We start from the raw sequence: 26,828 nt of genomic DNA on the forward strand, positions 1-26,828 counted from the left end.
TCTGTGGATCATCCAGTCTTCTATGAAGAGCTCTTTAGTGGTACTAGTCTTTGCAATGGAACGTTACCTGTATCAGAGAAGGATTACTCTGGCCTGTGTTAAATGTAATAACATCTTACATCATGGAACTGTTTCCCTAAAAATTGCATATGATTCCTGTTGAACCAAAAGTTAGAATTCAAAACAGTTGTCATACTTTAATAAACAAAAATACCCATGTGGGACTTCCCTGCTGGCACAATGGATAGGAATCCGCCTGCCAATGCAAGGGACACAGGTTCGATCCCTGGTTTGGGAAGATTCCCCGTGTTGCAACTAAGCCTGTGCACCACAGCCATAGAGCCTGCGCTCTCGAGCCTGTGAACCACGAGTCCTGAGTACACCACAGTTACTGAAGCCTGTGTGCCCAGAGCCCATGCTCCAAAGCAAGAGAAATCACTGCAATGAGAACCCATGCACCACAACGAGGGAGTGGCCCCAACTCGCTGCAACTGGAGAAAGCCCATGCAAAGCAGTGGAGACCCACCATGAAAATAAACAAACACACATAAATTAAAAACAAACAGAAAAACCACCAGCATTTTCCCACAGTGAACTTTATATTTATGGAGAGTTGATGCAGAACCATACTTGGTGGTTTTGTCACATACAGTCTCAATGGCAGAGTGTGTGGTTCAAGTGTGGTTGGTACTAAGACATTTACACTGATGAACATTTAAGCAGTGATTTTTTTTAAATTTAAAAATAAATATACAAAAAAGAAACAAACAGCAGCTTATACCTCTACCACCCTAAACCAACCACTGTTAACATCTTAGAATAGTTGCTTCTAGTCTGATTATTTTTCTTCTTTTGTTTCAGAAAAATCACCTTATTCTTGTAAAAAAAAAATAGTCCCATTGTAAAGAATTAATCACTTCCAATCCAATCACTCAGAAATAGCCATAATTAATATCAGATGAATGTAAATTCTAGGCATCTTGCTATCCATCCACCCATGCAAATACATATGAAGATGAATAACTAGAGAGAAATTGTTTGTATAAAAATGGAATTGTGCTAGTGCCAAGTTTCACTGACAGTATTTCAGGTCTACTTCTGGTAACAACACTTATGAGGAGCTCCAAGAAACTCATTTATTGCACAATAATTAAAGACTAGAAATGATATACTGAGACATTTCTGGACTCACCAGAGGTATGGGAAGTCTCCAAGGATCTTCTAAAAATTTAAATTAATTAAATAATGAAATATATCTATATCTATATTTTTTTATTGAAAGTCTAAAAAATTGGTATCAGTTGTCTCCAAATTGCACAAATTTAGTGGAGGGTTTCTAAAGCCTGGTACTACTGACATTTTAAGCCAGATAACGCCTTGATGTGGGGACCGCCCTGTGCAATGTAGGTTGTTGAGCCTTATCTCTGGCCTATACCCACTAGATGCTATTATCTCACACCCCTTCCTTTTGTGAGAACCAGAAATGTCTGCTGCAGATGTGGTCAGATGTCTCTTGGGAACAAAAATTGCCCCAAGTTGAGAATCACTGATTGAGTACATTTAAAATCAAAGTCCCAAAAGGATTTTAAACATAGAATTTGATCGGCTAATTCCAAAACTCATCTGAAAGGAGCAGAAGGTCAGGCATGTCCAAAATGTCCCTGAAGAAGAATAAGGTGGAGAGCTTGCCCTTCCAGATCACAAGAACAAAGAGCTCTGATCATGGCAGTGTGGTAGTGACGCAGGGGTAGGTGCGTGGCCAGCGGAGCAAACGACAGAGCCCTGAAAACAAGCCTGCACAACTGCGCTGTCTTAGTGTCTGACGGAGGGGGTGTTTCACACGGGTGGGGAGGGGATGGACTGTTTCACAGTACCATAAATTAATTTACCCATGCTGGAAAAAGTGAAATTAGGTCTCTGTCTCATATTGTGCACAAGAGTGTGTGTGAGTGTGTGTGTGTGTGTGTTAGTCAGTCATGTCTGACTCTATGCAACCCCATGGACTGTAGCTCACCAGGCTCCTCTGTCCATGGGATTCTCCAGGCAAGAACACTGGAGTGGGTTGCCCATTCCCTTCTTCAGGGGATCTTCCCGAACCCAGGGCTCTCACATTTCGGGCAGATTCTTTACCATCTGAGCCACCAGGGAAGCCCACACAAGAATGTATCCTGGAGGAATTAAGGGCTTAAAAGTGAAAAAGCAAAAATTCAGAATGTTTAGAAGAAAATATACAATATGTTTTCCACATTGGAATAGGGAAGGATTTCTTAAGCAAAAAAAAAAGAGCAAACTATTAAATACTATTTTTTAAAGAGTTTGTAATTTTGACTACTGTGGTAGGCAGAATTCTGTGAATAGACCTCAATGACCCTTGCCTTTATTGAATCCCCTCTCTTTTGAATGTGAGGATAACCTGTGAATTATGATGAATTATCACTCCCGTGATTATGTTACATTATATGTCAAAAAAGGGAATATTCAGGTGGGCTTAATCTAATCACACGAACCCCTTATGAGCAGAATTTTCTCTAACTCAATGATCCTCCACCCTTTTGGCACCAGGGACCAGTTCTGTGGAAGACAGTTTTCCGTGGGGAGGGGATGGCTCAGGCAGCAATGAGAGTGATGGAGAGCAGCGGGGAGTGGCAGCTGAAGCTTCGCTAGCTTACTCACCTCCTGCTGTGCAGCCTGGTTCCTAACAGAGCAGGGGTTGGGGCACCCTGCTCTTGCTGGTGTTAGAAGAAGAAGTTGGACAGGTTCCAAGAGTGAGAAGAATTTGATGCACCCTTTCTGGCTTGAAGACATGCGCGCTCAGCCACTCAGTCGTGTCCGACTCTTTGTGACTTTGCTGGACTGTAGCCCGCCAGGCTTATCATCTGTCCATGATATTTCCCAGGCAAGAATACTGGAGTGGGTTGCCATTTCATACTCCAGTGGATCCTCACTATCCAGGGGTTGAACCTGCGTCTCCTGCATTGGCAGGTAGATGCTTTACCACTGCGCCACATGGGAAGTTTGAAGATGTAGTGATAAGCAATGTAGGTGGCTTCTAGAAACTGTCCCTCTGAAGCATTTGTCGTGAGTAAATATAGTAGTAAAGTGAAATCACAGAGGTGGTATCTGTAGTGGATGCTATGGTGTTTCCCAGATTCCCGCTTCAAAATCAAGGCACTTGTTCCCTCAGCTGCTGGGAGAGCTGGCGCCTGAGGGGTCTTGGCTAATTTCTCTTCAAACTCCCAACAACTGAGGAAAACCTCTCTGCCTAAAGTCCTGCCCCATCCCTGAGAGAACCTACTTTCAATGACTTGTGGATATGGGCAAGCCACCTTGCTTCAAGGCAGGACAACTATGAAGAGCTGTTCCAGCCCCAGAGCTCCCAGGAGGATTGGCCAAGACCTCTGTTGCAAATGCATTGCAGTTCAGTTTTTCCCTTGGCCCAGGCCTGTCTCCCTCCCTACTCTAAATGTGGTTTCTGAGAGTGCTTCCTAATGAATCCCTCTCATACAAATCTGAGTCTCAAAGTCTGTTTCCTGGGGAATACAACCTACATCAGTGACTTTGCCTCGCGATTTAGGATATAGGACCATGATATGTACATAAATGAAGAAAGAATTATAAAGCAAAATGTTAACAACTGGTGGCTCTGGATGAGAATTCTTTGTACTATTCTTGCATCTTTTCTATCAGTCTGTTCCATGATATTAAAATTGTTAAGGTTCCAGACTCATGATACTCTTAATCACCATGAGGCTTTGAAACCTTATCAGTTGTTTATTTTGTATGATTAATGCACTTGTTCATTTTTAAAAGTTAATTTTGGGGGCTTCCCTGGTGGTCCAGTGGTTAAGAATCTGCTTTGCAATGCAAAGGACACAGGTTCAATCCCTGGTCCAGGAAGATCCCACATGCCAAGGAGTAACTTAGCCTATGAGCCACAATTACTGAGCCTCCGCACTGCAACTACTGAAGCCTTCACACCTGCAGCCTGTGCTCTGCAACGAGAGAAGCCAGAGCGCTGCATCGAAGAGTAGCCCTCACTCACCACAGCTAGAGAAAGCCCGTGAGCAGCAACAAAAGCCCACCACCCCCAAAAATGCTAATAATAATTAAATACATATTTTTAAAGTTAATTTTGTTAGGTAAGTGACTTGGTTTACTTCAATTACACCTGAAAGGACACTATTAATATATAGCCAAAATGTCTGTTAGATGCTAAATAATACATAGAACGATTTGCGCACTCACGGAGCGTTTCAGCTCCAAAATGCACAGTGGTGATGTTAATGTCTGATAGTTTGAACGTCAGTTTGATATCTTATCTGAGAAGTATCACAAGCTTCACCAGTTCTGCTTTGTGGTATTATCTGAATGATACAGGCTCAATGAGATCTGTAACTTCTCTCTAGATCGTTTCTGCCGAGTATCTACAGCCTTGGTATCTAAGTGCTCATCTTTGAATGACTCAATAGCATCACTTCCTGCAGCATCTTCACTTTTTCCTTTGAGGTTTCTCATTCACATACTAGTCCTCCTTGGCTGTGACTTCACAGTCTCAATTGATAAATAGCTTGTGATATACAAGGTACTTCATTTCCACTGAGGAGCTAAATGTGTGTTTGTGTGTTTTCCCCCTCTACTTGATTGTGAAAACCCAGAAAGCAATGTTGTGTAATCACCTAATTTAATTAAACACACTTCACTGGCAATGTTGTGCTGATACTAAAAAAAAAAAAAATTTCTAAATGGATTTCTGTAGACTTACTATATTCTGCCTGCCTTCTTGCCCCATAAGATTATCTAATATACATGCAAGGAGTGTGTCAAGGCTGTATTTTGTCATGCTGCTTATTTAACTTATATGCAGAGCACATTATGTGAAATACTGGGCTGGAAGACACACAAGCTGAAATCAAAATTCAGAGAGAAAATATCAACAACCTCAGATATGCAAATGATATCACTCTAATGGCAGAAAGAGAGGAGGAACTAAAGAGCCTCTTGATGAAAGTGAAGGAGGAGAGTGAAAAAGCTGGCTTAAAACTCAATGTTCAAAAAACGAAGATCATAGCATATGATCTCATCACTTCATGGGAAATAGATGGGGGAAAAGTGGAAACAGTGACAGATTTTATTTTCTTGGGCTCCAAAATCACTGTGGAGGGTGACTGCAGCCACAAAATTAAAAGACGCTTGCTCCTTGGAAGAGAACTTAGGACAAACCTAGACAGCATATTAAAAAACAGAAACATCCCTTTGCCAACGAAGTCTGTACAATCAAAGCTATGGTTTTTAAAGTAGTCATGTACAGATGTGAGAGCTGGACCATAAAGAAGGCTGAGTGCCACCAAAGAATTGATGCTTTCGAATTGTGGTGATGGAGAAGACTTTTGAGGGTCCCTTGAACTGCTTGCTAGGAGATCAAAGGAAATCAACCCTGAATATTCACTGGAAGGCATGATGTTGAAGCTAAAACTCCAATACTTTGGCTACCTGATACGAAGAGCCAACTCATTGGAAAAGACCCTGATGCTGGGATAGATTGAGGGCAGGAGGAGAAGGGAGTGACATAGAATGAGATGGTTGGATGACATCACTGACTCAATGGACATGAGTTTGAGCAAACTCCAGGAGACAGTGAAGGACAGGAAAGCCTGGCGTGCTGCAGTCCGTGGGATTGCAAAGAGTTGGTCACGACTGAGCAACTGAACTACAGCAACTTCTGGGATGTCTAAAACTTAAATCCATATCATTTCAAGGATAAGTTGCTGTGATAATATAGTCCTTCATTAAATCGCTTGAAAGTACATAGATGATCTAAACCTCAAATTACTGCTGTTTGCCAGGATTAGTTATAGAATCTCCAAGTCCAAAATAAGCTCATTTTAATTATTAATTTTCGGCTAAAGTTATAAGAAAATGAAAAGTTAGAGCCATAAATGCAAAATTTGTGTTCTTCAGCATCTTTGGCTTATGCCATACTTGCTCCTTTTCTATGTAGTTCCTTCTGCTTGGAATCATTTCTCCTCTGTATTTATCAGAGTCCTAGTTGCCGTTCAAAGCCTTGTTCAAAGTTTCCTTCCAGTTTGAGGTTCTTTCTGATTACTCTGGGGCACACTGATTATTTTTTTCCTTCGAATATCTATTCATTGTTGTTCAGTCCCTAAGTCATGTCTGACTCTTTGTGATCTCATGAACTGCAGCACACCAGACTTCTCCGTCCTTCACTATCTATCCCTGAGTTTGCTCAAAGTAATGTCTGCTGAGTCAGTGATGCCATCCAGCCATCTCATCCTCTGTTGTTCTCTTCTCCTCTTGCCCTCAATCTTTCGCAGCATCAGGGTCTTTTCCAATGAAAGTTATTTAAGAAAGTTTGGCCTGTAATTGTTTTCCTCTAATTATTTCCTATAAGTCTGTATTTTAGACTTACCTCACTAGTCAGTCTATAAACATTTTGAAGGCAAAAATCAGGCTTTTTTTCTTGTATAACTCAAAGTGATTTTGAAAAATTATATACCTCCTTAAACATTTTTAATTGACGTGAAATTTTGTCTTAAGAATAGTAAATGCAAAGGATAGAATTCAAAATATTGACTTTAAAGACAAGAAAAGAAAACAATCAAAAGTGTTTCATGAGTTTTTTAAGAGCATCTAAAGGAATATAGATACTATTGTGATTGATATCTGTAATCCTTCATTTAAAAAATGCATGGTCTTCTTTAATTGTTAGAAATTTTGTATCATTCTCTTTTCTCCTTGAAGTCATATTTATATTTCACATCTCACAGAATTTTTCCTAACAGAAAGTATGCTTATGCTTGAAAATCTTCTCTATGTGAAATATGTATATAAATTGCAATTATTTTTCCTAATTGTCTGCGACCAGAGACTTTAAGTGGAAAAATATTCCCTTTAGATTGACTTATCATTGTAATTATTTTTAGTACACAATTGATCAAAACCACATAAATGTATTATACATTTTTATAAATACTTATTAAACATAAATAATAAAATTTTATTGAAAGGACATTTTTTTTATGAACTACATGGAACTGTTCATTTACCCACATGTGAATATTACTTACTGCTTGAAATAAACAAGGTTCAATGTAAATTCTATTTCTGTTTTACATTTTTATAGATGTAAATGCTGAGAAGATTTGTTCACATAAAATTGTCAGTGGGAATAGAAGGTGTTTTATTATAGCAGTGTCAATCAATTCTATGATTTCTTTCCAAGTAATATGCCCAGAATTATACAATGATTTATTATAAAAATGTTTTCCATCACTTGTCAACTGTTAACACGATTAGGTCTTTCTTCCTTGTCGAAAGCAAAGGATTAGAAACAGCCTACTTAGGAAAAGACTTGTTAAACAGTCACTGGGAGCAATTTATGTTCTCAATTTCTGGGAATAATACCAAAAAACATTTGCTAAAATGTATCAAATGGCTATTAATTATACTGGTTACACATTAAGTTAACCCAGTATACTCAGAATGTGTGGGAAAAATAAAAACACTAATTGCAGTGTACCTGTCAACACAAACGTTTTTAAGAAATGATTTTTTTGTGTGTCATATGCTTTAAGTGAATTTTCATCAAGTTGTCAGAACTGCAGGTTTGTTTCATTCAATTACTGGAAAATATTTATCATATTTACCTAGTTTACAAAGCTGGTCCCCATTGTCAAAGAACCAATCGAATCAGATTTAAACTTCCTTTCAGAAAAACATTTTACTTTATTTATTTAAATACACTTGGAAGCAGCCATCACTCTGGTTGTATTAACACTCTCAAAGCACAAAGGCTTGCCCAAGTGTGTTGCACTGGTGGAACTTCCTTTAGGGCTTCCCTCGTAGCTCAATTGGCAAAGATTCTGCCTGCAATGCAGGAGATCCAGGTTTGATCCCTGGGTCAGGAAGAAGGAAGTGGGAAGCCACCCCAGTATTCTTGCCTGGAGAATCCTACGGCCAGAGGAGCCTGGCGGGCTCCAGTCCATGGGGTCACACGAGTTGGACATGGCTTACTGACTAAACCACCACCACTACAAAGGCTTGCCCTAAGTGTGTTGCACTGGTGGGATAAGGTGCTTCTATCCCCTATGCTTTCTTTGCCCTTCTCTTCTGGGACTCTTCCCCAGGAATGATGCATTCTTTGACAGTACCAGGGGGATGGGAAGCACAAAGACACTGTCCTGCTTCTCCGTATTGTGATATATCTGAGTACCTCACATCCTGGTGTGGCCCAAAAGGCCTGTTACCTATGCCATGCTTTCTGAGAGAAAGAAATGTGTGTAAGACAGGACAAACTTTGAAGCTGTACTTTGGGTTGTTCATGCCTTGAATAAAAGAAGCTTCCCCACACCAATCTTTTTTACTGTTGTTTAGTGCCTCAGAGATTCTTATGCTTGTAGCTGAAGGGAAGATGCTCCATGATTAGATGGGTAAAGAAAATGTCTTTCTTTGTAAAGTGAGAGAAAATTGATTATGAAAGGAGGAGGAAAAGAACTAACCAGACACTTCTACATAGTTGCACTCTCAGGCAGGTCAGTTTTTGGTAAGAATATATACAGAACTTGTGGATCTGAAAGTTACATCCTTTAAAGCCGTCTATGCCCACCTACCCCTTGGGAAGTCTTTAAATACCCCCAGAAGTGTGTATACTACTTTAAAGATAGATTTCTTAGACTTTTTGTGGTGCCCAATAACATGCTGGAGTATAGTTGATTCAATACTTTCATTTACATAGTAATTAACATAGGAAGGAAAGTGATATTGACTACAAAAATCATTAAATTCAGCAAATATATATAAACAAAAATAGCTTATCTTCATTGGCATATTCTTTTTCTTTAAATTTTTCAAATCAAAAATTTGTTTAAAGTTTCTTTTTCTCAAATAATCTATATATTTCTGATTTCTTTTGCCTAGAACACATGAAATTCACACCACAGTAATAAAGTTCTTTTAATATTAATTCAAATAATTATAGATGTCACTCCTGCCTTGCTAGAATTTCATTTGAGTAATTTTCACATTTTCAAACTCTATTTTCTGTATTATACCTTATTTTAAAAAATATGATTCAAATAATAAAACTGTAAAATAGAATCATTGATGGGAAAAAGGGCTAGAATTGAAGTTGTAATTTTAAAATCTTTCCAAACTTGTCAGTTATGACAAAGGGATGTATTAAATGATTAATGCTCATTGGTTACCACTGGCACATGATGTTTTGTAGACAAAATGGATCGTCAGAAGTGATTAACTGAAAAATTATGAGCTAATGTGAAAACATGACTACTTTTTTGTCAAAGTAAAATCTTAGCTTTATGTTGTTGACAGAAAACACTTCCAAGGCAGGACAGAAACAAGAACAGTGTCAAGACATTGAGGTGCCCAGTGGAACTGTCTTGTCCCAGGAAACACTACCCATCAAGATTAATGCCTGGAAATCGACAGAGGTGAGTCATCACAGTAGTTTCCTATTGCTGCTCTAACAAATTCCCAGAAGCTTAGTGCCTTAAATCAACACAAAAGTAGCATTTGACAGTCCTGTAGGTTAGAAGTCTGACCCAGGGATCACTGGCCTAGAATCAAGGTGTCTACAGGGCTGCATTTCTTTCTGGAGCCCTGAGGGAAATTTTGTTTTCTTTCTTTTTCGAGCTTCAGGGAAGAGAAATTATCTTCTTTTAACTTTGCTTTTGAAACCTTCTGTTATTCAAAGTTTTATTAATAAAGTTTTCCTTTATATTTTGTGCCTTAAAAAATCTTAAGAAAAAATTTTTTTATCCTAATATGAGAAAAGTCTCTTATTTTTTTCTTCTAAATGTTCAAATATTTATGCCTTCTGTGAAAGTAAAAGTTGCTCAGTTGTGTCTGACTCTTTGTGACTCCCATGGACTATATAGTCCATGGAATTCTCTAGGCCAGAATACTGGAGTGGGTAGCCTTTCCCTTCTCCAGGGGATCTTCCCAACGCAGGGATTGAACCCAGATCTCCTGCCTTGCAGGCGGATTGTTTACCAGCTGAGCCACAAGGGAAGCACTTTATGCCCTCTAGAATTTTACTATACAGTGTTAAGATAGGGGTTATTTTATTTGCACCCCCTGTGGGTAAGCAAAGGCTTCCCAGGTGGCTCTCTGGTAAAGAACCCGCCTGCCAATGCAGGAGACACCGTTTGATCCCTGGGTCAGGAAGATCCTCTGGAGAAGGAAATGGCAACCCACTTCAGTATTCTTGCCTGGAAAATCCCATGGACAGAGGAAGTTGGCCGGCTACAGTCCATGGGGCTGCAAAGAGTCAGACATGACTAAGCGACAGAGCATGCACTCATGGATAAGCAATATTTAATTTAACAAACAGTCCATCTTCCTCTATTCATGTAAACATTTTTTATTGTGAAATAATTATAGACTTATAGGATGTTGCAGAAATAGTACAGAGGCCCAGGTACACTTCACTCAGCTTTCCAGCAACAGTTTTAAATTTTAGTGAAGTCCAGGTTATCAATTTTTTACTTTACAGATCATGCTTTTGCTGTTGTATCTTAGAACTCTTTGTCTATCCCAAGATCATGGAGGTTTTCTAAAAGCTTTCATGTTTTACATTTAGATCTCTGATCCGTTTTGATTTAATTTTTGTGTAAGGTGTGAAGTATAGTTGAGATTTAAAAAAAAAAAACTTTTTTCCTCTACTGATATCCAATTGTTTCAACACAATTGTTGAAAAGTCTGAAATTTTACTCTCAGTGTTTAAGTGTATATTTTCCTTCTCTCTCTTCTTTGTCACCCTGTGAGACTCTCCAGTGGATGGTCTCTCACCTCTATTTAATTCTGAGATAGTTATCTCTGGTTCAAATGTTTCCTACTGTATATTTTTATTTTTCTCTTTCTTGAGCTCTTCTTATCTGAATATTAGTAATTCTATTTCTACCTTCTTATCTCTTCAGTTTTCTTTATAGACGCTATTTAATGTTTTCTTTTTTCTTCATCTAGAATTTCTCAACTTGATCTTCCAGTTTGATATTTTTTCGCGGCAAATTCATTCTACTGTTTATCCAGACTGTGTTCTCTGTTCCCACGTTCTGTTTTTACATTTGATATTTAATGTTTCTATTTCATTCTTTTTATTGTGTTTGTTCCTGTTGCATATTGCTTATCCCTTTCCATATTTATTTTAGTTTGTATATTAACTTTAAGTTCTTGGTCCATCTTTTCTAATATCTATACTTTGACAAAACCTGTAATTCAGTTTTTTTTAAATAGTTTTGGTCCTCAGATGACTGTTTACCCCTCGAGATCATGGCTGCTTTCTCTAGGACTGCTAGAGGTCAGACCTTAGTCCGTGTCAGCTCTGTCAGCTTAAGTGAGAGGGGGAGAAATGGACTGCAGGGTGGAGAGCACATCCTTCCCCTCCCTCTCCCTGCAAGAATACCTCGTTCTGAGGATCAGTGCCTCGGATTAGGTCTTTATCCTTCGCACCTCAAGAAGCAGCTTTAGAGGGAGGCACTCCTTTAGTGGTAAACCACCTCCACCAGGGGATTGGAAGAAGAAAGGTGAAGAAGTGTCTTCTCAAGCTGTCTGCTCAGTCCCACTGATTGTTCTCACCTGCTCAGGGCTTCTGCACTCACTGGAGGCACTCCCTTCAGAGGACAGCCCCTTTCTTTCGCTCATGTCAGACATACTCCAGATCCAGTCTCCAGACCAAGGGATACTGTGGCTCAGTTGCTGGTGAAGTTTAGTCTGTGTCCTCTTGAAACCACTTGTATAATACTTTGAGAAGCCAGAGTCCAAGGCCATGACTGATGCCAGATTAATTATTTCAGGTTCCTTGGTAAGTAGGGGAACCCAATGCCCAGGCATCATTTCAAGCAGTCAGCCCATGTTCAGCACTCCTATCCTCAGTGATCATTTTAAATCTGTATTTACCCCTCTGGAACTGACCTTCTGGTTTTCTCTCTCTCTCTTTTTTTTTTTTTTTGCGCTCAAAGATTCACAGCTTCAACCTCCTCACTGTCATCTGTTTGTATTCATGCTCTCGTCTGTGAAGATGTTCATCTTGTCCTTTAGCATGATGGTGCCTTTAATTCTCACACTTGTCTCTTTTCTGTTTCATTGCTGTGTGTTTGGAGAACACATATCCCTGCAGTATGAGCAAGTAGAACCATTTTGACTGGAAATCTGTTCCACTCAAGACCCTATGAAATTATCTCCTTCATTCGTTTTTCTGTTTTAGGTGTTTCTCCTACTAGAAAGCAAGCTCCATTTCTAGAGCTTTGAAGACTTTTCTAGTCTCTTTATTGAATCTTCAGTTGCCCAGTTTGTGTTAATGAAAAGTGAAATGAATGAATGAGGAGACACTCAATGTTAGTGCCTTTCCCCTCTTTTCCTGTGATAGAGGCTTGTTTGGCCTCCTGCTCTGAGTTCTTCATTCAGGGTTTTGCCGGAGGTCTTATGAGGGGGCTTGGAACTATTTTCTAGTCTTCTGTTCCCAGCCTTTTCCCCCAGCCACTAGGTATTGGATTTACCTGATTTTCTAGTAGCTCAGAAAAGTGCATATGATTAAAATTTCACTGTATCTTAATTGCAAAATAGCCCACAGATTGAAAATCTGTAGGTTATTTTCAAAGTTTTGAGGTTATGTCAAAATGATTTTAAAATTTGAGATCAGTTTATTTGCTGCTGCTGGCTTTTAAGGGAGAGAATAGACTTGAATAATCTTATATGCTATGGAGTCTCACAAAGACATAAAATGTCACCTACTGGTTTTTTTTTTTTTTTTAATATCAGTCTTTAAATTCTCATCATTATTGTTTTTTCTTTAGAGGAATCCACTGTAATTGATTTACATCATTTCACATCTTATATCCATGAGCAGAAAATGGTGCCCATCTCTCAAAGTTTAAAGCTAGATTTTCCTTTTTCAAAGCATGACTATGTCAGAACACTCTTCCATCATCCCATTGACAAACATTGCTGTTATTACTGTCAAGAATACTTGATGCAATCCAACATGTCCTCTTCAGTAATCTTCTCTTGTTAGCAGAAGACAAAACCTACCAAGACGAATAGTAAATCTAATTGTTGTTGCCAAATGTACTGCATCTACATTAAAATTCTCATGTTCTTAATACAGAATGAGAAAGAAATGGTATTGTTGATTGCTTAGGCAGAATGAGGGGTACTTAAAAAATCTTTTAAAAACTTTTAATAGCAACTTCTTTAACTATTCTTTCTACAAATGCAAAAATGATCTAAAAGCAGTAAGTAAAATTCTGAACTGAATAGGACTTTCAAAACCGAATAGTACTTGCCTCTGATACATTCAAAACTAGGGAAAGCCTTTAAATTTATGACACTTAGACATGGATGAGTTCTGTCTCTGCATACTGTCCAGAATTTTTATTATTAAATTTGCTAATTAGTAAGGCTTTTTGTAGCTTTTCACCAGCTCCAAAAGACCTTTCTCTTTTCCTACTTGAGAAGATCCAGCAATGAGGTTATGATTTTTTTGGGTCTCAGTTGTTTCCATAGCAACAGTTAGGGATGCTATAAATTGGTTCACACAAAATTAAAGCTGACCAAAGCCTTCAGTGTAGTTCTGAGTTATTAAATCACTAGTGACAGAAGATAAATGTTTATTTCTTACTGCCTCTGTTTATTATTTATTAAGTGAAGAGTAAATAATTTTTATTCTTGGGTCTATTAACATATCATTTATGATACTTGCAAAAATTTGAACATATCAAAACTGTTAGAGAAATGAACATTATACTTCTTCTAATTATGTTAATTCATCCTCCTTTTACCTCTTTTTTGCATCTTTGCTTTGTGCTTAAAAGTCATTTGTTTCCATTTTTATATTTTTATTCTTTTTAAATTAGAAAATACTGAGAAAAGTTTAAACAATATAAAAGGGTAAGGATTTATGTATCTTATGTTGTATTCTTGTTGTGTAAATTAATCTTTATTTATTTAACCCATCCCTGTTGGTAATCATTTTGGGATTTTTTTAATGTTTTTGTCTATTAAAAGCAGTGTTGCAATAACAACCTTGTACATACATTTTTATGATGCTGTCCCAAAACTGGAATTACTGAAAGGTTATATTTATTTTTAGTTTTGAAAAGTACTGCCAAATTGTCCTCGCAAAAGTTGCACCACTTTATATCCACCAAAAGTGTATCCACTCATCTTTGTATATACTGAGTATTATCAAATTTCTACATCTTTGTCAATCTAAGAGGTAGAAAAATCTTGTTTAAATTTGTTTTATCTTAAGTGTAAGTTTGAACAACTTACCACGTGTTTATTGGGCTTTGTGTTTCTTTTTATTTTATTAATTAATTCATGTCTTTTGCCCATTTTTCCACTTGGTTTCTATCTTTTTCTTTATCAGTTACTAGAGCTATCTGTCTGTTAAATATTTAGCCCATTACCTGGTCCTTTATCTAATCATTCTTAGCTTTTCACTTGATTTTTAAAAATTTATTTATTTTTAATTGGAGGATAATTGCTTTACAATGTTGTGTTGGTTTCTGCCATACATCAACATGAACCAGCCATAGGTATACATGTGTCCCCTACCTCTTGAACCTCCCTCCCACCCCATTCTACACCCCTACATTGTCACAGAGTACCGGATTTGAGCTCCCTGCATCATACAGCAAATTCTCACTAGCTCTCTATTTTACATATGGTAAAATATGGACCATAAATAAAGCTGAGCACCGAAGAATTGATGCTTTTGAACTGTGCTGTTGGAGAAGACTCTTGAGAGTCCCTTGGACTGCAAGGAGATCCAACCAGTCCATCCTAAAGGAAATCAGTCCTGAATATTCATTGGAAGGACTGATGCTTAAGCTGAAAAACACCAGTACTCTGGCTACCTGATGCGAAGAGCTGACTCATTGGAAAAGACCCTGATGCTGGGAAAGATTGAGGGCAGGAGGAAAAGGGGACGACAGAGGGTGAGATGGTTGGATGGCATCACCGACTCAATGCACATGAATTTGAGTAAACTCTGGGAGTTGGTGATGGACAGGGAACCTGGTGTGCTGCAGTCCATGGGGTCACAAAGAGTCAGACACGACTGAGCGACTGAACTGAACTGAATGTATATGTTTCAGTGCTACTCTCCCAATTCATCCCGTCCTCTTCTCATCGTGTTTACAAGTTTGTTCACTATGTCTGCATTTCCACTGCTCCCCTGCATATAGGTTCATCAGTTCCATTTTTCTAGATTCCATATACATGTGTTAATATACAATATTTGTTTTTTTCTTTCTGTCTTATTTCACTTTGTATAATAAGGCTCTAGGTTCATCCACCTCATTAGAACTGACTCAAATGCATTCCTTCTTATGGCTGAGTAATATTCCAATGTATATATGTACAACTTCTTTATCCTTATCCATTTATCTGTCAGTGGAAATCTAGGCTGCTACCATGTTCTTGCTATTGTAAATAGTGCTGTGATGAACACTGGGATATAAGTGTCTTCTTCAGTTATTGTTTCCTCAGGGTATATGCCCAGTAGTGGAGCTGCCGGGCCATGTGGTTGTTTTCATCCTAGTTTTTTAAGGAATCTCCATACTGTTCTCCTTGGTGGTTTTATCAGTTTACGTTCCCACCAACAAAGCAAGAGGCTCCCTTTTCTCCACAACCGCTCCAACATTTATTGTTTGTAGATTTTTTGATAATGGCCCTTCTGACTGGTGTGAGCTGATACCTCATTGTAGTTTTGATTTGCTTTTATCTAATAATGAGTGATGTTGACCATCTTTTCATGTGTTTATTGGCCATCTGTACGTCTTCTTTGGGGAAATGTCTGTTTAGGTCTTTGCCCCATTTTTCACTGGGCTGTTTGTTTTCCTGATGTTGAGCTGTATGAGCTGCTTGTATTAATGTGTTCTGTAGATTAATCCTTTGTCATTCATTTGATTTTTTTACTTTATTTATGGCTTTTTTTTTTTGCCTTTGTAAAAGAAAAACACATTATCCACCGCCCCGCCCCCCCACCCTTGTTTTGCCTTTACTTTGCTACCACATTCCACTTCTAATATCAGAGACATGGGTTTTCTATACTTCAGGCAATTCTCTGACACCATCTGGATGTCCTACAATTTAATTTATTTCTGATGCTTTCTCATGGAGACAGCATCAGATCCCACAGGCTAAGGACTCAGTCCACAACACTTCCCTCTCCCCGCCTGTGCTTCAGAGACCAACTGCAGGTCCCAGGTTGTCACCTATACTTTTGGCTGACCGCTATAAATCCATGTCCCAGTGACCCTTTCCTGAGGTTCAATCATTTGCTAAAACAGCTTTTAGCAGAATTTGCTTACCTAGTCAGGGAAATGGTTACATATACTGGTTTATTATATAATAAAGAATATATAAAGAATACAAATGAACAGGCAGATGAAGAAATATGTAAGCTGAGACTGAAAAATGCACCCAAAACCATTTTGTGTGCAGGAGCTTCTGTAGCCTCGGAACTGGGTGTACCAATCTCCCAGCATGCAGTTGTGTTTACCAACCCAGAAGTTCTTTGTACTATGTACTTAGGATTTTTTAGTGGAAGCTTCATCATATAAGCATGATTGATCGTTAACTGAATCTCTAACCCACCTCCCTTCTTGGAAGGTTAGGGCTGAAAGTTTCAAGTTTCTAACCATGGCTTGAGCTTTCTCATGGCCAGTCCCCATCTTGAAGCCTTGAGGAACCCACCAAGAGTCACTTCATTAGAACAAAAGATACTCCTATCACCCAGGAAATTCCAAGGGTTTTGGGAGCTCTGTGCCAGGAACTATGGTTGTTGGTGGTGGTCGTTGTTGTTTAGTTGCTAAGTCATGTCTGACTGTGACCCCACAGACTATAGAGATATACAGGGAAATCTCTGTAGCTTTCTCTCAACTTTGCTATGAACCTAAAACTGATCTAAAAAATAGTCTCTTGAAGTAAAAAGCTGAGGTGACATTTTATAAAGTCTTAGACTAGAGAAAGTATTTCTAGAAATAACTTCATATCTAGATGCCATTAAATAGAGGAGAATTTGACTACATTAAAATTGGACTTCTGTAAGACTGTGACATTGTGATCATAGTAAGAAATACACATTTGGTCTTTGTCCATGGGTCCTGAATGTCCCAGGTGGTACAGTGGTAAAGAACCCGCCTGCCAGTGCAGATTTAGAGATGTGTTTGATCCTTGGCTCAGGAAGATCCTCTGGAGAAGGAAATAGCAACCCACTGCATTATTCTTGCCTGGGAAATCCTATGAACTGCACCATGCCAGGCTCCTCTGTCCTCCACTATCTCTCAGAGTTTGCTCAAATTCATGTTTGTCGAGTTGGTAATGCTACCTAACCATCTCATCCTCTTTCACCCCCTTCCTTTGCCTTCAATCTTTCGAGCATCAGAATCTTTTCCAATGTCAGCTCTTTGTATCAGGTGGCCAAAGTACTGGAGCTTCAGCTTCAGCATCAGTCCTTCCAATGAATATTCAGGACTGATTTCCTTTAGGATTGACTGTTTTGCTCTCTTTGCTGTCCAGGGGACTCTCAAGAATCTTCTGTAGCACAACAGTTCAAAGGCATCAATTCTTGTGTGCTAAGCCTTCTTTATGCTCCAACTCTCACATCCATACTTGACTACTGGAAAAACCATAGCCTTGACTATGCAGACCTTTGTTGGTTAAGTGATGTCTCTGCTTTTTTAATACTGTGTCTGGGTTTGTCATAACTTTCCTTCCAAGGAGCAAGTGTCTTTTAATTTCATGGCTGCAGTCACCCTCCACAGTGATCTTGGAGTCCAAGAAAATAAAATCTGTCACTGCTTCCACTTTTTCCCCTTCTGTTTGACAGGAGGTGATGGGACCAGATGCCATGATTTTTGTTCTTTAATGTTGAGTTTCAAACCAGCTTTTTCACAGTCCTCTTTCATCCTCATCAAGAGTGTCTTTAGTTCCTCTTCAGTTTCTGTCATTAGAGTGATATTATCTGTATATCTCAGGTTGTTGATATTTCTCCCAGCAATCTTAATTCCAGTTTATGATTCATCCAGCCTGGCATTTTGCATGATGTACCCTGAAGACTCTTGAGACTCCTTTGGACTGCAGGGAGATAAAACATTCAGTCCTAAAGGAAATCAACCCTCAATATTCGTTGGAAGGACTGATGCTGAAGCTGCAGCTCCAGTATTTTGGCCACTTGCTATGAACGTCTGACTCATTGGAAAAGACCCTGATGCTGGAAAAGACTGAAGACAGGAGGAGAAGGGAGTGACAGAAGATGAGATGGTTAGATGACATCACCAACTCCATGGACATGAATCTGAGCAAACTAGGGAAGAGAGTGAAGGACAGGAGAGCCTGGCGTGCTGCAGTCCATGGGGTCGCAAAGAGTTAGACATGACTTATCAACTGAACTCTACATTAGAAAATAAATAAGCAAGATGATGATATACAGCCTTGACAAACTCCTTTCCCAATTTTGAACTAGTCAGTTGTTCCATGTCCGGTTCTAACTGTTGCTTCTTGACCTGCATACAAGTTTCTGAGGAGACAAGTATGGTGGTGTGGTATTCCCATCTCAAAAATTTTCCACAGTTTGTTGTGATCCACATAGTCATAGGCTTTAGCATAATCAATGAAGTAGAAGTAGATAATGTTTTTGGAATTCCCTTGCTTTCTCTATGATCCAGTGAATGATGGCAATTTGATCACGGGTTCCTTTCCTCTTGGAAACCCACGTTGTACATTTGGAAGTTCTGCTGAAGCCTCGCTCAAAGGATTTCGAGCACAGCTGTGCGAGCATGAAAAATGAACATGATTGTGCGGTAGTTTGAACATTCTTTAGCATTGCCTTTCTTTGGGATTGGAGTGAAAACTGACCTTTTCTAGTCCTGTGGCCACTGCTGAGTTTTTCAAATTTGCTGACATTGATTGGAACACTTTAACAGCACTATCTTTTAGGATTTGAGATAGCTCAGCTGGAATTCCATCACTCCACTAGCTTTGATCGTAGTGATGCTTCCTAAGGCCCACTTGACTTCACACTCCCGGATGTCTGGCTCTAGGTGAGTGACTACACCATTGTGGTTATCCCAGTCGTTAATACCTTTCTTGTACAGTTCTTCTGTGTATTCTTGCCACATCTTCTTAATCTCTTTTGCTTCTGTTAGGTCCTTGCCATTTCTGTCCGGTATTGTGCCCGTTCTTGCATGACATGTTCCTTTGGTATCTCCAAATTTCTTAAAGAGATCACTAGTCTTTCCCATTCTGTTGTTTTCTTCTATTTCTTTGCATTGTTCATTGAAGAAGGCCTTCTAATCTCTCCTCGCTATTCTCTGGAACTCTGCATTCAGTTGGGTATATCTTTCCCTTTCTCTCTTGCCTTTTGCTTCTCTTCCTCAGCTATTTGTAAAGCCTTCTCAGACAACCACTTTGCCTTTACTGCTAAAAAAGGAACAAGTTATTGATGCATGCAACAACTTGGATGACTCTCTGGGAATTATGCCAGGTGAAAAAAGCCAATCTCCAAAGGTTACATCCTGTATGATTCCATTTATATAACATTCTTCAAATGTCAAAATTACAGAAATGAAGAACACACTAGTAGTTGTTGGGAGCAGGGCATGGTAATATAAAAAAGCATCAGGAAGGAGACTTATGGTGATGGAAATGTTGTGTATTTTGACCATAACAATGTCAGTATCCTGAATATGATTTTGTTCTATAATTTCGCACAATGTTACTTATAGAGGAAACTGTGTAAAGGACGCACAAGATCTCTCTGTGTTATTTCTTACAACTGAATGTGAATATACAATGATTTCAGAATATTGATGAATTATAAAAAGTGGCAGATCACCTGGAAAATGGTTTGACAGTTTATAAAGATGTTAAAAATCAATCTATTCTGTGACCGAGCCATTCTTTTCCTGTGTAGATATCCAGGAGTAATGAATACAGTTGTCCACAGAAAGATTTGTGCAAGAGTGTTCATAGAGCTTTATTCATAATAGCTGAAATGTGAAGACAACCAAAACGTCCATGTACAGGAGAGCAGATAAACCAATTATGGTATTTTCACACAGCAGAACACTTCTTACAAAAAAAGTACCAACACACCCAAAACACGGATGACTCTCACAAATACTATGTTAAGCAACGGGAATCAGATACAAAAGAGTACATAATGTATGGCTACATTTATATGAAATTCAGTTCAGTTCAGTTCAATCACTCAGTCGTGTCCAACTCTTTGCGACCCCATGAATCACAGCACGCCAGGCCTCCCTGTCCATCACCAACTCCCGGAGTCCACCCAAACCCTTGTCCATTGAGTCAGTGATGGCTTCCAACCATCTCATCCTTTGTCATCCCCTTCTCCTCCGGGCATCAATCTTTCCCAGCATCAGGGTCTTTTCCAGTGAGTCAGCTCTTTGCATCAGGTGGCCAAAGTATTGGAGTTTCAGCTTCAACATCAGTCATTTCAATGAACATCCAGGACTGATCTCCTTTAGGATGGACTGGTTGGATCTCCTTGCAGTCCAAGGGACTCTCAAGAGTCTTCTTCAACACCACAGTTCAAAAGCATCAGTTCTTCGGTGCTCAGCTTTCTTTATACTCCAACTCTCACATCCATACATGACCACTGACAAACCATAGCCTTGACTAGACGGACCTTTGTTGGCAAAGTAATGTCTCTGCTTTTTAATATGCTGTCTAGGTTGGTCATAACTTTCCTTCCAAGGAGTAAGCGTCTTTTAATTTCATGACTGCAATCACCATCTGCAGTTATTTTGGAGCCCAGAAAAATAAAGTCAGCCACTGTTTCCACTGTTTCCCCATCTATTTGCCACAAAGTGATGGGACTGGATGCAATGATCTTAGTTTTCTGAATGTTGAGCTTTAAGCCAACTTTCGAGAACAGGCAAACATTGATGGTGATAGAAGGTATAATACTCTTTACTGGTGGTGAGAGGATGGTATCAATTGAAAAGGAGCTTGAATGAAGGAAATGTGGTTATATAAGTATATGCATAATATTAAAAGTTATTGAGCTTTACACTTAAGGTTTTTCATTTTACTATTTGTTAATTATGCCTCAGTAAATACTGAAAAAAACATTTTCCACTATTCATGGGGGAAGAAAGACAAGTCATCTAATCCCACTGTGAAGACTTTGTTTGGATCCTTCTCCAGACAAGCTGTAGAAAAACCTATTTATGACAGCTATGTTAAATTGAAAATCTGAACAGTTTATAATTATTGATGACATTAAGAAGTTATTGTGAAGTTCATCAGTTCAGTTCAGTTGCTCAGCCATGTTCAACTCTTTGCAACCCCATGGACTGCAACACATCAGGCCTCCCTGTCCATCACCAACTCCCAGTTTACCCAAACCCATGTCCATTGAGTTGGTGATGCCATCCAACCATCTCATCCTCTGTCATCCCCTTCTCCTCCCGCCTTCAATCTTTCCCAGCATCTGGGTCTTTTCAAATGAGTCAGTTCTTCACATCAGGTGGTCAAAGTGTTGGAATTTAAGCTTCAGCATCAGTCCTTCCAATGAATATTCAGGACTGATTTCCTTTAGGATGGACTGGTTGGATCTCCTTGCAGTCCAAGGGACTCTCAAGAGTCTTCTCCAACAGCACAGTTCAAAAGCATCAATTCCTCTATGCTCAGCTTTCTTTACAGTCCAACTCTCACATCCATACATGACTACTGGAAAAACCATAGCTTTGACTAGACGGACCTTTGTTGGCAAAGTAATGTCTCTGCTTTTTAATATGCTGTCTAGGTTGGTCATAGCTTTTCTTCCGAGGAGCAAGCGTCTTTTAATTTCATGGCTGCAGTCACCATCTGCAGTGATTTTGGAGCCCCCCAAAAATAAAGTCTCTCACTATTTCTACTGTTTCCCCATCTATTTACCTTGAAGTGATGGGACCAGATGCCATGATCTTAGTTTTCTGAATGTTGAGCTTTAAGCCAACTTTTTCACCCTTCTCTTTCATCAAGAGGCTCTTTAGTTCTTCATTTTCTGCCACAAGGATGGTGTCATCTGCATATCTGAGGTTATTGATATTTCTCCCTGCAGTCTTGATTCTAGCTTGTGCTTCATTCAGCCCAGCATTTCTCATGATGTACTGCATATAAATTAAATTAGCAGGGTGATAATATACAGCCTTGACGTACTCCTGTCCCTGTTTGGAACCAGTCTGTTGTTCCGTGTCCAGTTCTAACTGTTGCTTCCTGATCTGCATACAGATTTCTCAAGAGGCAGGTCAGGTGGTCTGGTATTCCCATCTCATTCAGAATTTTCCACAGTTTGTTGTGATCCACACAGTCAAAAACTTTAGCATAGTCAATAAAGCATAAGTAGATGTTTCTCTGAAACTCTCTTGCTTTTTCAATGATCCAACGGATGTTGGCAATTTGATCTCTGGTTCCTCTGCTTTTTCTAAATCCAGCTTGAACACCTGGAAGTTCACGGTTCACATATTGAAGCCTGGCTTGGAGAATTTTGAGCATTACTTTACTAGCATGTGAGATGAGTGCAATTATGCAGTAGTTTGAGCATTCTTTGCCATTGCCTTTCTTAGAGATTGGAATGAAAACTGACCTGTTCCGGTCCTGTGGCCACTGCCGAGTTTTCCAAATTTGCTGGCATATTGAGTGCAGCACTTTCACAGCATCATCTTTTATAGGTGTAAACACAATTATTATTGTTAGAGTTCTATTACATACATATTTAAATAAGTGATATATCTAAGATTTGCTTCAAAATAAAATAGATGGGAAGTGTAAAGATACAAATGAAACAAGACTGGTTGCATTGATTGTTGTTTAACCTACACGACTGGATTATTGTCTGCTTTCTTTACTCCATGATTAAAAGTTTAAAATTTTAAGTATGGATAAAAGACATACACAGGCAGCTTTGTTACTACCAATAAAACAGAATTGGCCTCTGAGATAGTAAGTTCTAAGGATGCTCAAGAAGTGGTAGGGAAAGTTAATGCCTTCAAAGAAATCATTGCTTATCTGCACTAGGTATTTTTAGGAAAGAGTGATTTTTTTTTATACTTGGAAGGTATAGACTGTTTTTTTTTACTTATTTATTTATATTATTTGGAGTATAGTTGATTTAAAATATTTTGTTAATTTTGGATGTACAGCATAGCAATTCAGTATTTTTATAGATACACTCCATGAAAAGTTATTACAAGATAATGGCTATAATTCCATGTGCTATTACAATATATCCTTGTTGCTTGTCTGTTTTATATATGGTGGTTGGTATCTCTTAATCCCATACTCCTAATATGTCCCTCCCCCTTGCCTCTTCTCTTGGTAACCATTAGTTTTTTTTTATATATGTGAGTCTGTTTTGCATATACATTCTTTGCATTATTTTTATATTCCACATGTAAGTGATGTCGAACAATATTTGTCTTTCTCTGTCTGACGTTTCACTAAGCGTAATATTTGCTTGCTCCATCCACACTGCTGCAGGGAGAGGGGATCCTTAAGGGTAGAAAACCACTCAACACTCAGTGGACACCCGAGTGTAGATAACTTCTGTGTTAATTTTTTCAGTCCAAATGTATGATGATGTTAGCACATATAGACACATTGTGTCTCCATCAATTGTCCATTTGCTGTAGCAAACTGAAGCAGTGGGATTAATTTTTTTCTACTTTCATGTGCTCTTTTGCTTTCCCTAAGGACCTGATGTTATTTTGTGAGGATGATCCAAAGCCCGTTTTGCCAGCAATTCCTACTTCCATTATCTCATCAACAGCGTGGTTGTCAGAAGGGCAAACAGATGTCTATAATCTCTGGGATACAGGTAAAGAATAAAAATTGTACTCGGAAATGTGAATAAGAAACACTGGCCAGGTATTGTCTTTCATCAGATTTTATTTTGTGAAATATAGCAACAGTGGCTTTAACTTTGGTCCTATGGGAAAAGATTAACATGGATAAATTCAATTCACACAGGGTCCAAGAACCTTGTTTTACTATTTGTTTCAATGTTTTTGTCTATTTTGCTTTATTCGTTGTCATTGTTTCATTTCAAAAATTATTAATTACAAATGTTAAATCTTTTATATTGGTAAATTTTTTTTCTTTAAAGCAGAAAGTTCATTTTAGCTCCTTTTCTTGTTTGTATTAATCTTCTCTGATGAAGAGCTTATATTTTTCAGAAGGAAGCGTTAGATGAAAATGTGAGAAAGTATGAAGCATGGTGTCCCACAAATTGGTTAATCATCCCTTGAGTAACTAACACTAGAGAATAGCACAGTATACTGGCCTCCAATAAATTACACTATTAAATTCCAACCAGGCTCTACTGCTACTCAAGGTCTGATTGATCCACTGTCAAGCCACTCCAGCCTGTCTATTCTCCATGAACTCAGTTTCCAATACATTCTTCCCTTGATTTTCTCAGAAAAAAAAGGATAAAAGATCTGTGAAGATGAACAAAGCATTCTGAGTAGTTTTTATCCGCTCATATATCTTTGCTTTTATTTTCATCCAGGCATCCTTTTCCTTTCACAGAGTTGGCTCCTTATATTCTGAGTTTCATCTTCTCCCTCATCTTTGGACCATGCTCCTTAGTTTCCCATTATATAGATCCCAATATCCAAAATATTAAAACTGAGTTTATTAGTATAGTTTTACTGTAAAAGTTCGCTTGTATATAAGCCAGTTCTGAGACTGATGAGGATATTTTAATCAACCCAGAAACAAGAAACTGTGGGTTATGATGATATTTGTAGTATAAGGTTGGCGTTATTCACATAAATAATTGGTTATAAGTGGTAACAATTTTTTAGACAGCTTGCTTTTATTCTTAGAATACACTTTATGTAAATTGATCCAGATCCAGAAATTTGAAAGAAAACGTAAGGAAAATATTTTTGTGTTTTAATATCCCCTAACATTTCCATCCCCTAATATTTTCAATAGACTTTTTTAAGAGCAGGTTTAGGTTCACAGCAAAGTTAAGGGAAGGTACCAAGATTCCCCATATACCCCTCTTCCCCAAACAAAGCGAAACATTCTGTGCTATCAACACCCCACACCAGAGTGGCACATTTGTTGCAAACAGTGAACCTACATTAACACTTTTTTTTTTTTTAAATCATCCAAAGACCATACTTTTTGTTGGCATTCACTCTCGGTGGTGCACATTCTGTGGGTTTTGACAAATGTATACAACATGTATCCACCGTTATAGTATTGTATAGAGTGCATCTCTGCCCTAAAAATCCTCTATGCTTTGTCTGTTCTGTCCTCCCTTCTAACCCCTGAAAACCACTGACATTTTAAATATCTTCAGAGTTTTGCCTTTTCCAGAAAGTCATAAAGTTAGAATCATGTGGTATGTAACCTTTTCAGATGGCTTCTTTCACTTAGTAATGTGCATTTAAGGTTCCTCCATGTCTTTTCATGGCTTAATAGTGCATTTTTTTTATTAGTGCTGAGTAAGATATACGAGGGAATTTGCCCATTCACCTACTGAAGAACATCTTGGTCATGTCCAAGTTTTGGCAATTTTAACTAAAGCTACTGTAAATACTCCTGTGCAGGTTTTTGTGTGACGTGCTTCTCTCTGCCAGCATTTTAATACAAGGAAATTGAGTATAAATGAGCATCAGAAGCAACCCTTGAGAAGAAAAAAATCACAAAGCATGTTGCTTGAGAGATGATTCTACTCTTTTACTTGTTTAGGACTCATCTTAAGTGGAGGAGCTTTTCTGATTTTTTTAAGAGATTTTTTTTTTATGTGAACCATTTTTAAAATCTTTATTGAATTTCTGTTTTGAGTCTTTTCTCCAGTCTTCCCTTCACACTGATCTCAGAGATAGCTTGCAAATGCAGATCTTAGCATTTCATTTTTTTCCAGCTTAAAACCTTTCAACAGTTTTCTACTGCCAGTAAGTCTAATTTTTTTTTTTTTTACTGTCATGTAAGACTTAGTCTGGTTCCAGCCAACATTTATGGCCTCATCACCAATACTGCCAGTATTCACAATACTTTGTGACATTCTATTACTTTCTCCTTAGAATGTCTTTGTTCCAGTTACTTTAGCTGTGTAACACATTGGTCTAAAACTTTAGTGGCATAAAATAGCCATTTATTCTGCTCACGGATTCTCTGGGTTGGGAATTAGGACAGGGCACAGTGGGGGCATCTTGTCTCTGCTCCATGACGTACATCTGGGCCTCCGCTCGAGAACACAAAGGCTGGGGACAGGAATCCTCTGATGGCTCATCCACTTACGTGCCTGGTAGTTGATGCTTGCTGTGTCAGCTGGGAGCCTCAGTTTCTCTCCACATGAGTCTCCTTTTGTGGTCTCTCCCCATGGGCTAGTTTGGGCATCCTTGTAGCATGGTGGCTGGGTTCCAAGGTTCAACATCCTGTGAAGGAAACGACCAAGCAGAAGCTGAATAATTTCAAAAGCCACTCTAGAATACTTCCTCCCCATTCAGTTTATCAAGGCAGTCACAAAGTCTTGCCAAAGTTCAAGGGAGGGTACGAGGATGCCTGTCTCTCAACGGACAAGTGTCAATGTCATATTGACAAAAAAGCATGCGGGGTGGGAAGTGTATTAGCACAGTCATCTTTGGAATATACAGTCTGACACAATTCTCCATCAGATAATGAATGCTCAACAAAATCCTATTCAAACAGTAAGCCTGGCTCATTTGGCAGAACCCAACACGTTTCTGTAAAGCATTTATCCTTAAATTAAAAAATAAATAAAACAAAACAGCAAGGCCCAGCTCAAATGTCACTAT

General features: G+C 38.6%; 1 protein-coding gene across 1 annotated transcript in view; it reads left to right on the forward strand.

The window, feature by feature from the left end:
• The window catches only part of ENTHD1 (ENTH domain containing 1), an 89,532-nt gene that overhangs the window by 26,998 nt on the left and 35,706 nt on the right, over positions 1–26,828 (forward strand). The window contains exons 4-5 of the mRNA XM_043440998.1: positions 9,349–9,467; positions 23,746–23,869. Of these exons, the coding sequence (XP_043296933.1) occupies positions 9,349–9,467; positions 23,746–23,869 (243 nt within the window). The remainder of the gene's footprint in view (positions 1–9,348; positions 9,468–23,745; positions 23,870–26,828) is intronic.

The sequence above is a fragment of the Cervus canadensis genome, chromosome 21 (assembly GCF_019320065.1).
Source record: "Cervus canadensis isolate Bull #8, Minnesota chromosome 21, ASM1932006v1, whole genome shotgun sequence".
Taxonomy (NCBI): Eukaryota; Metazoa; Chordata; class Mammalia; order Artiodactyla; family Cervidae; genus Cervus; species Cervus canadensis.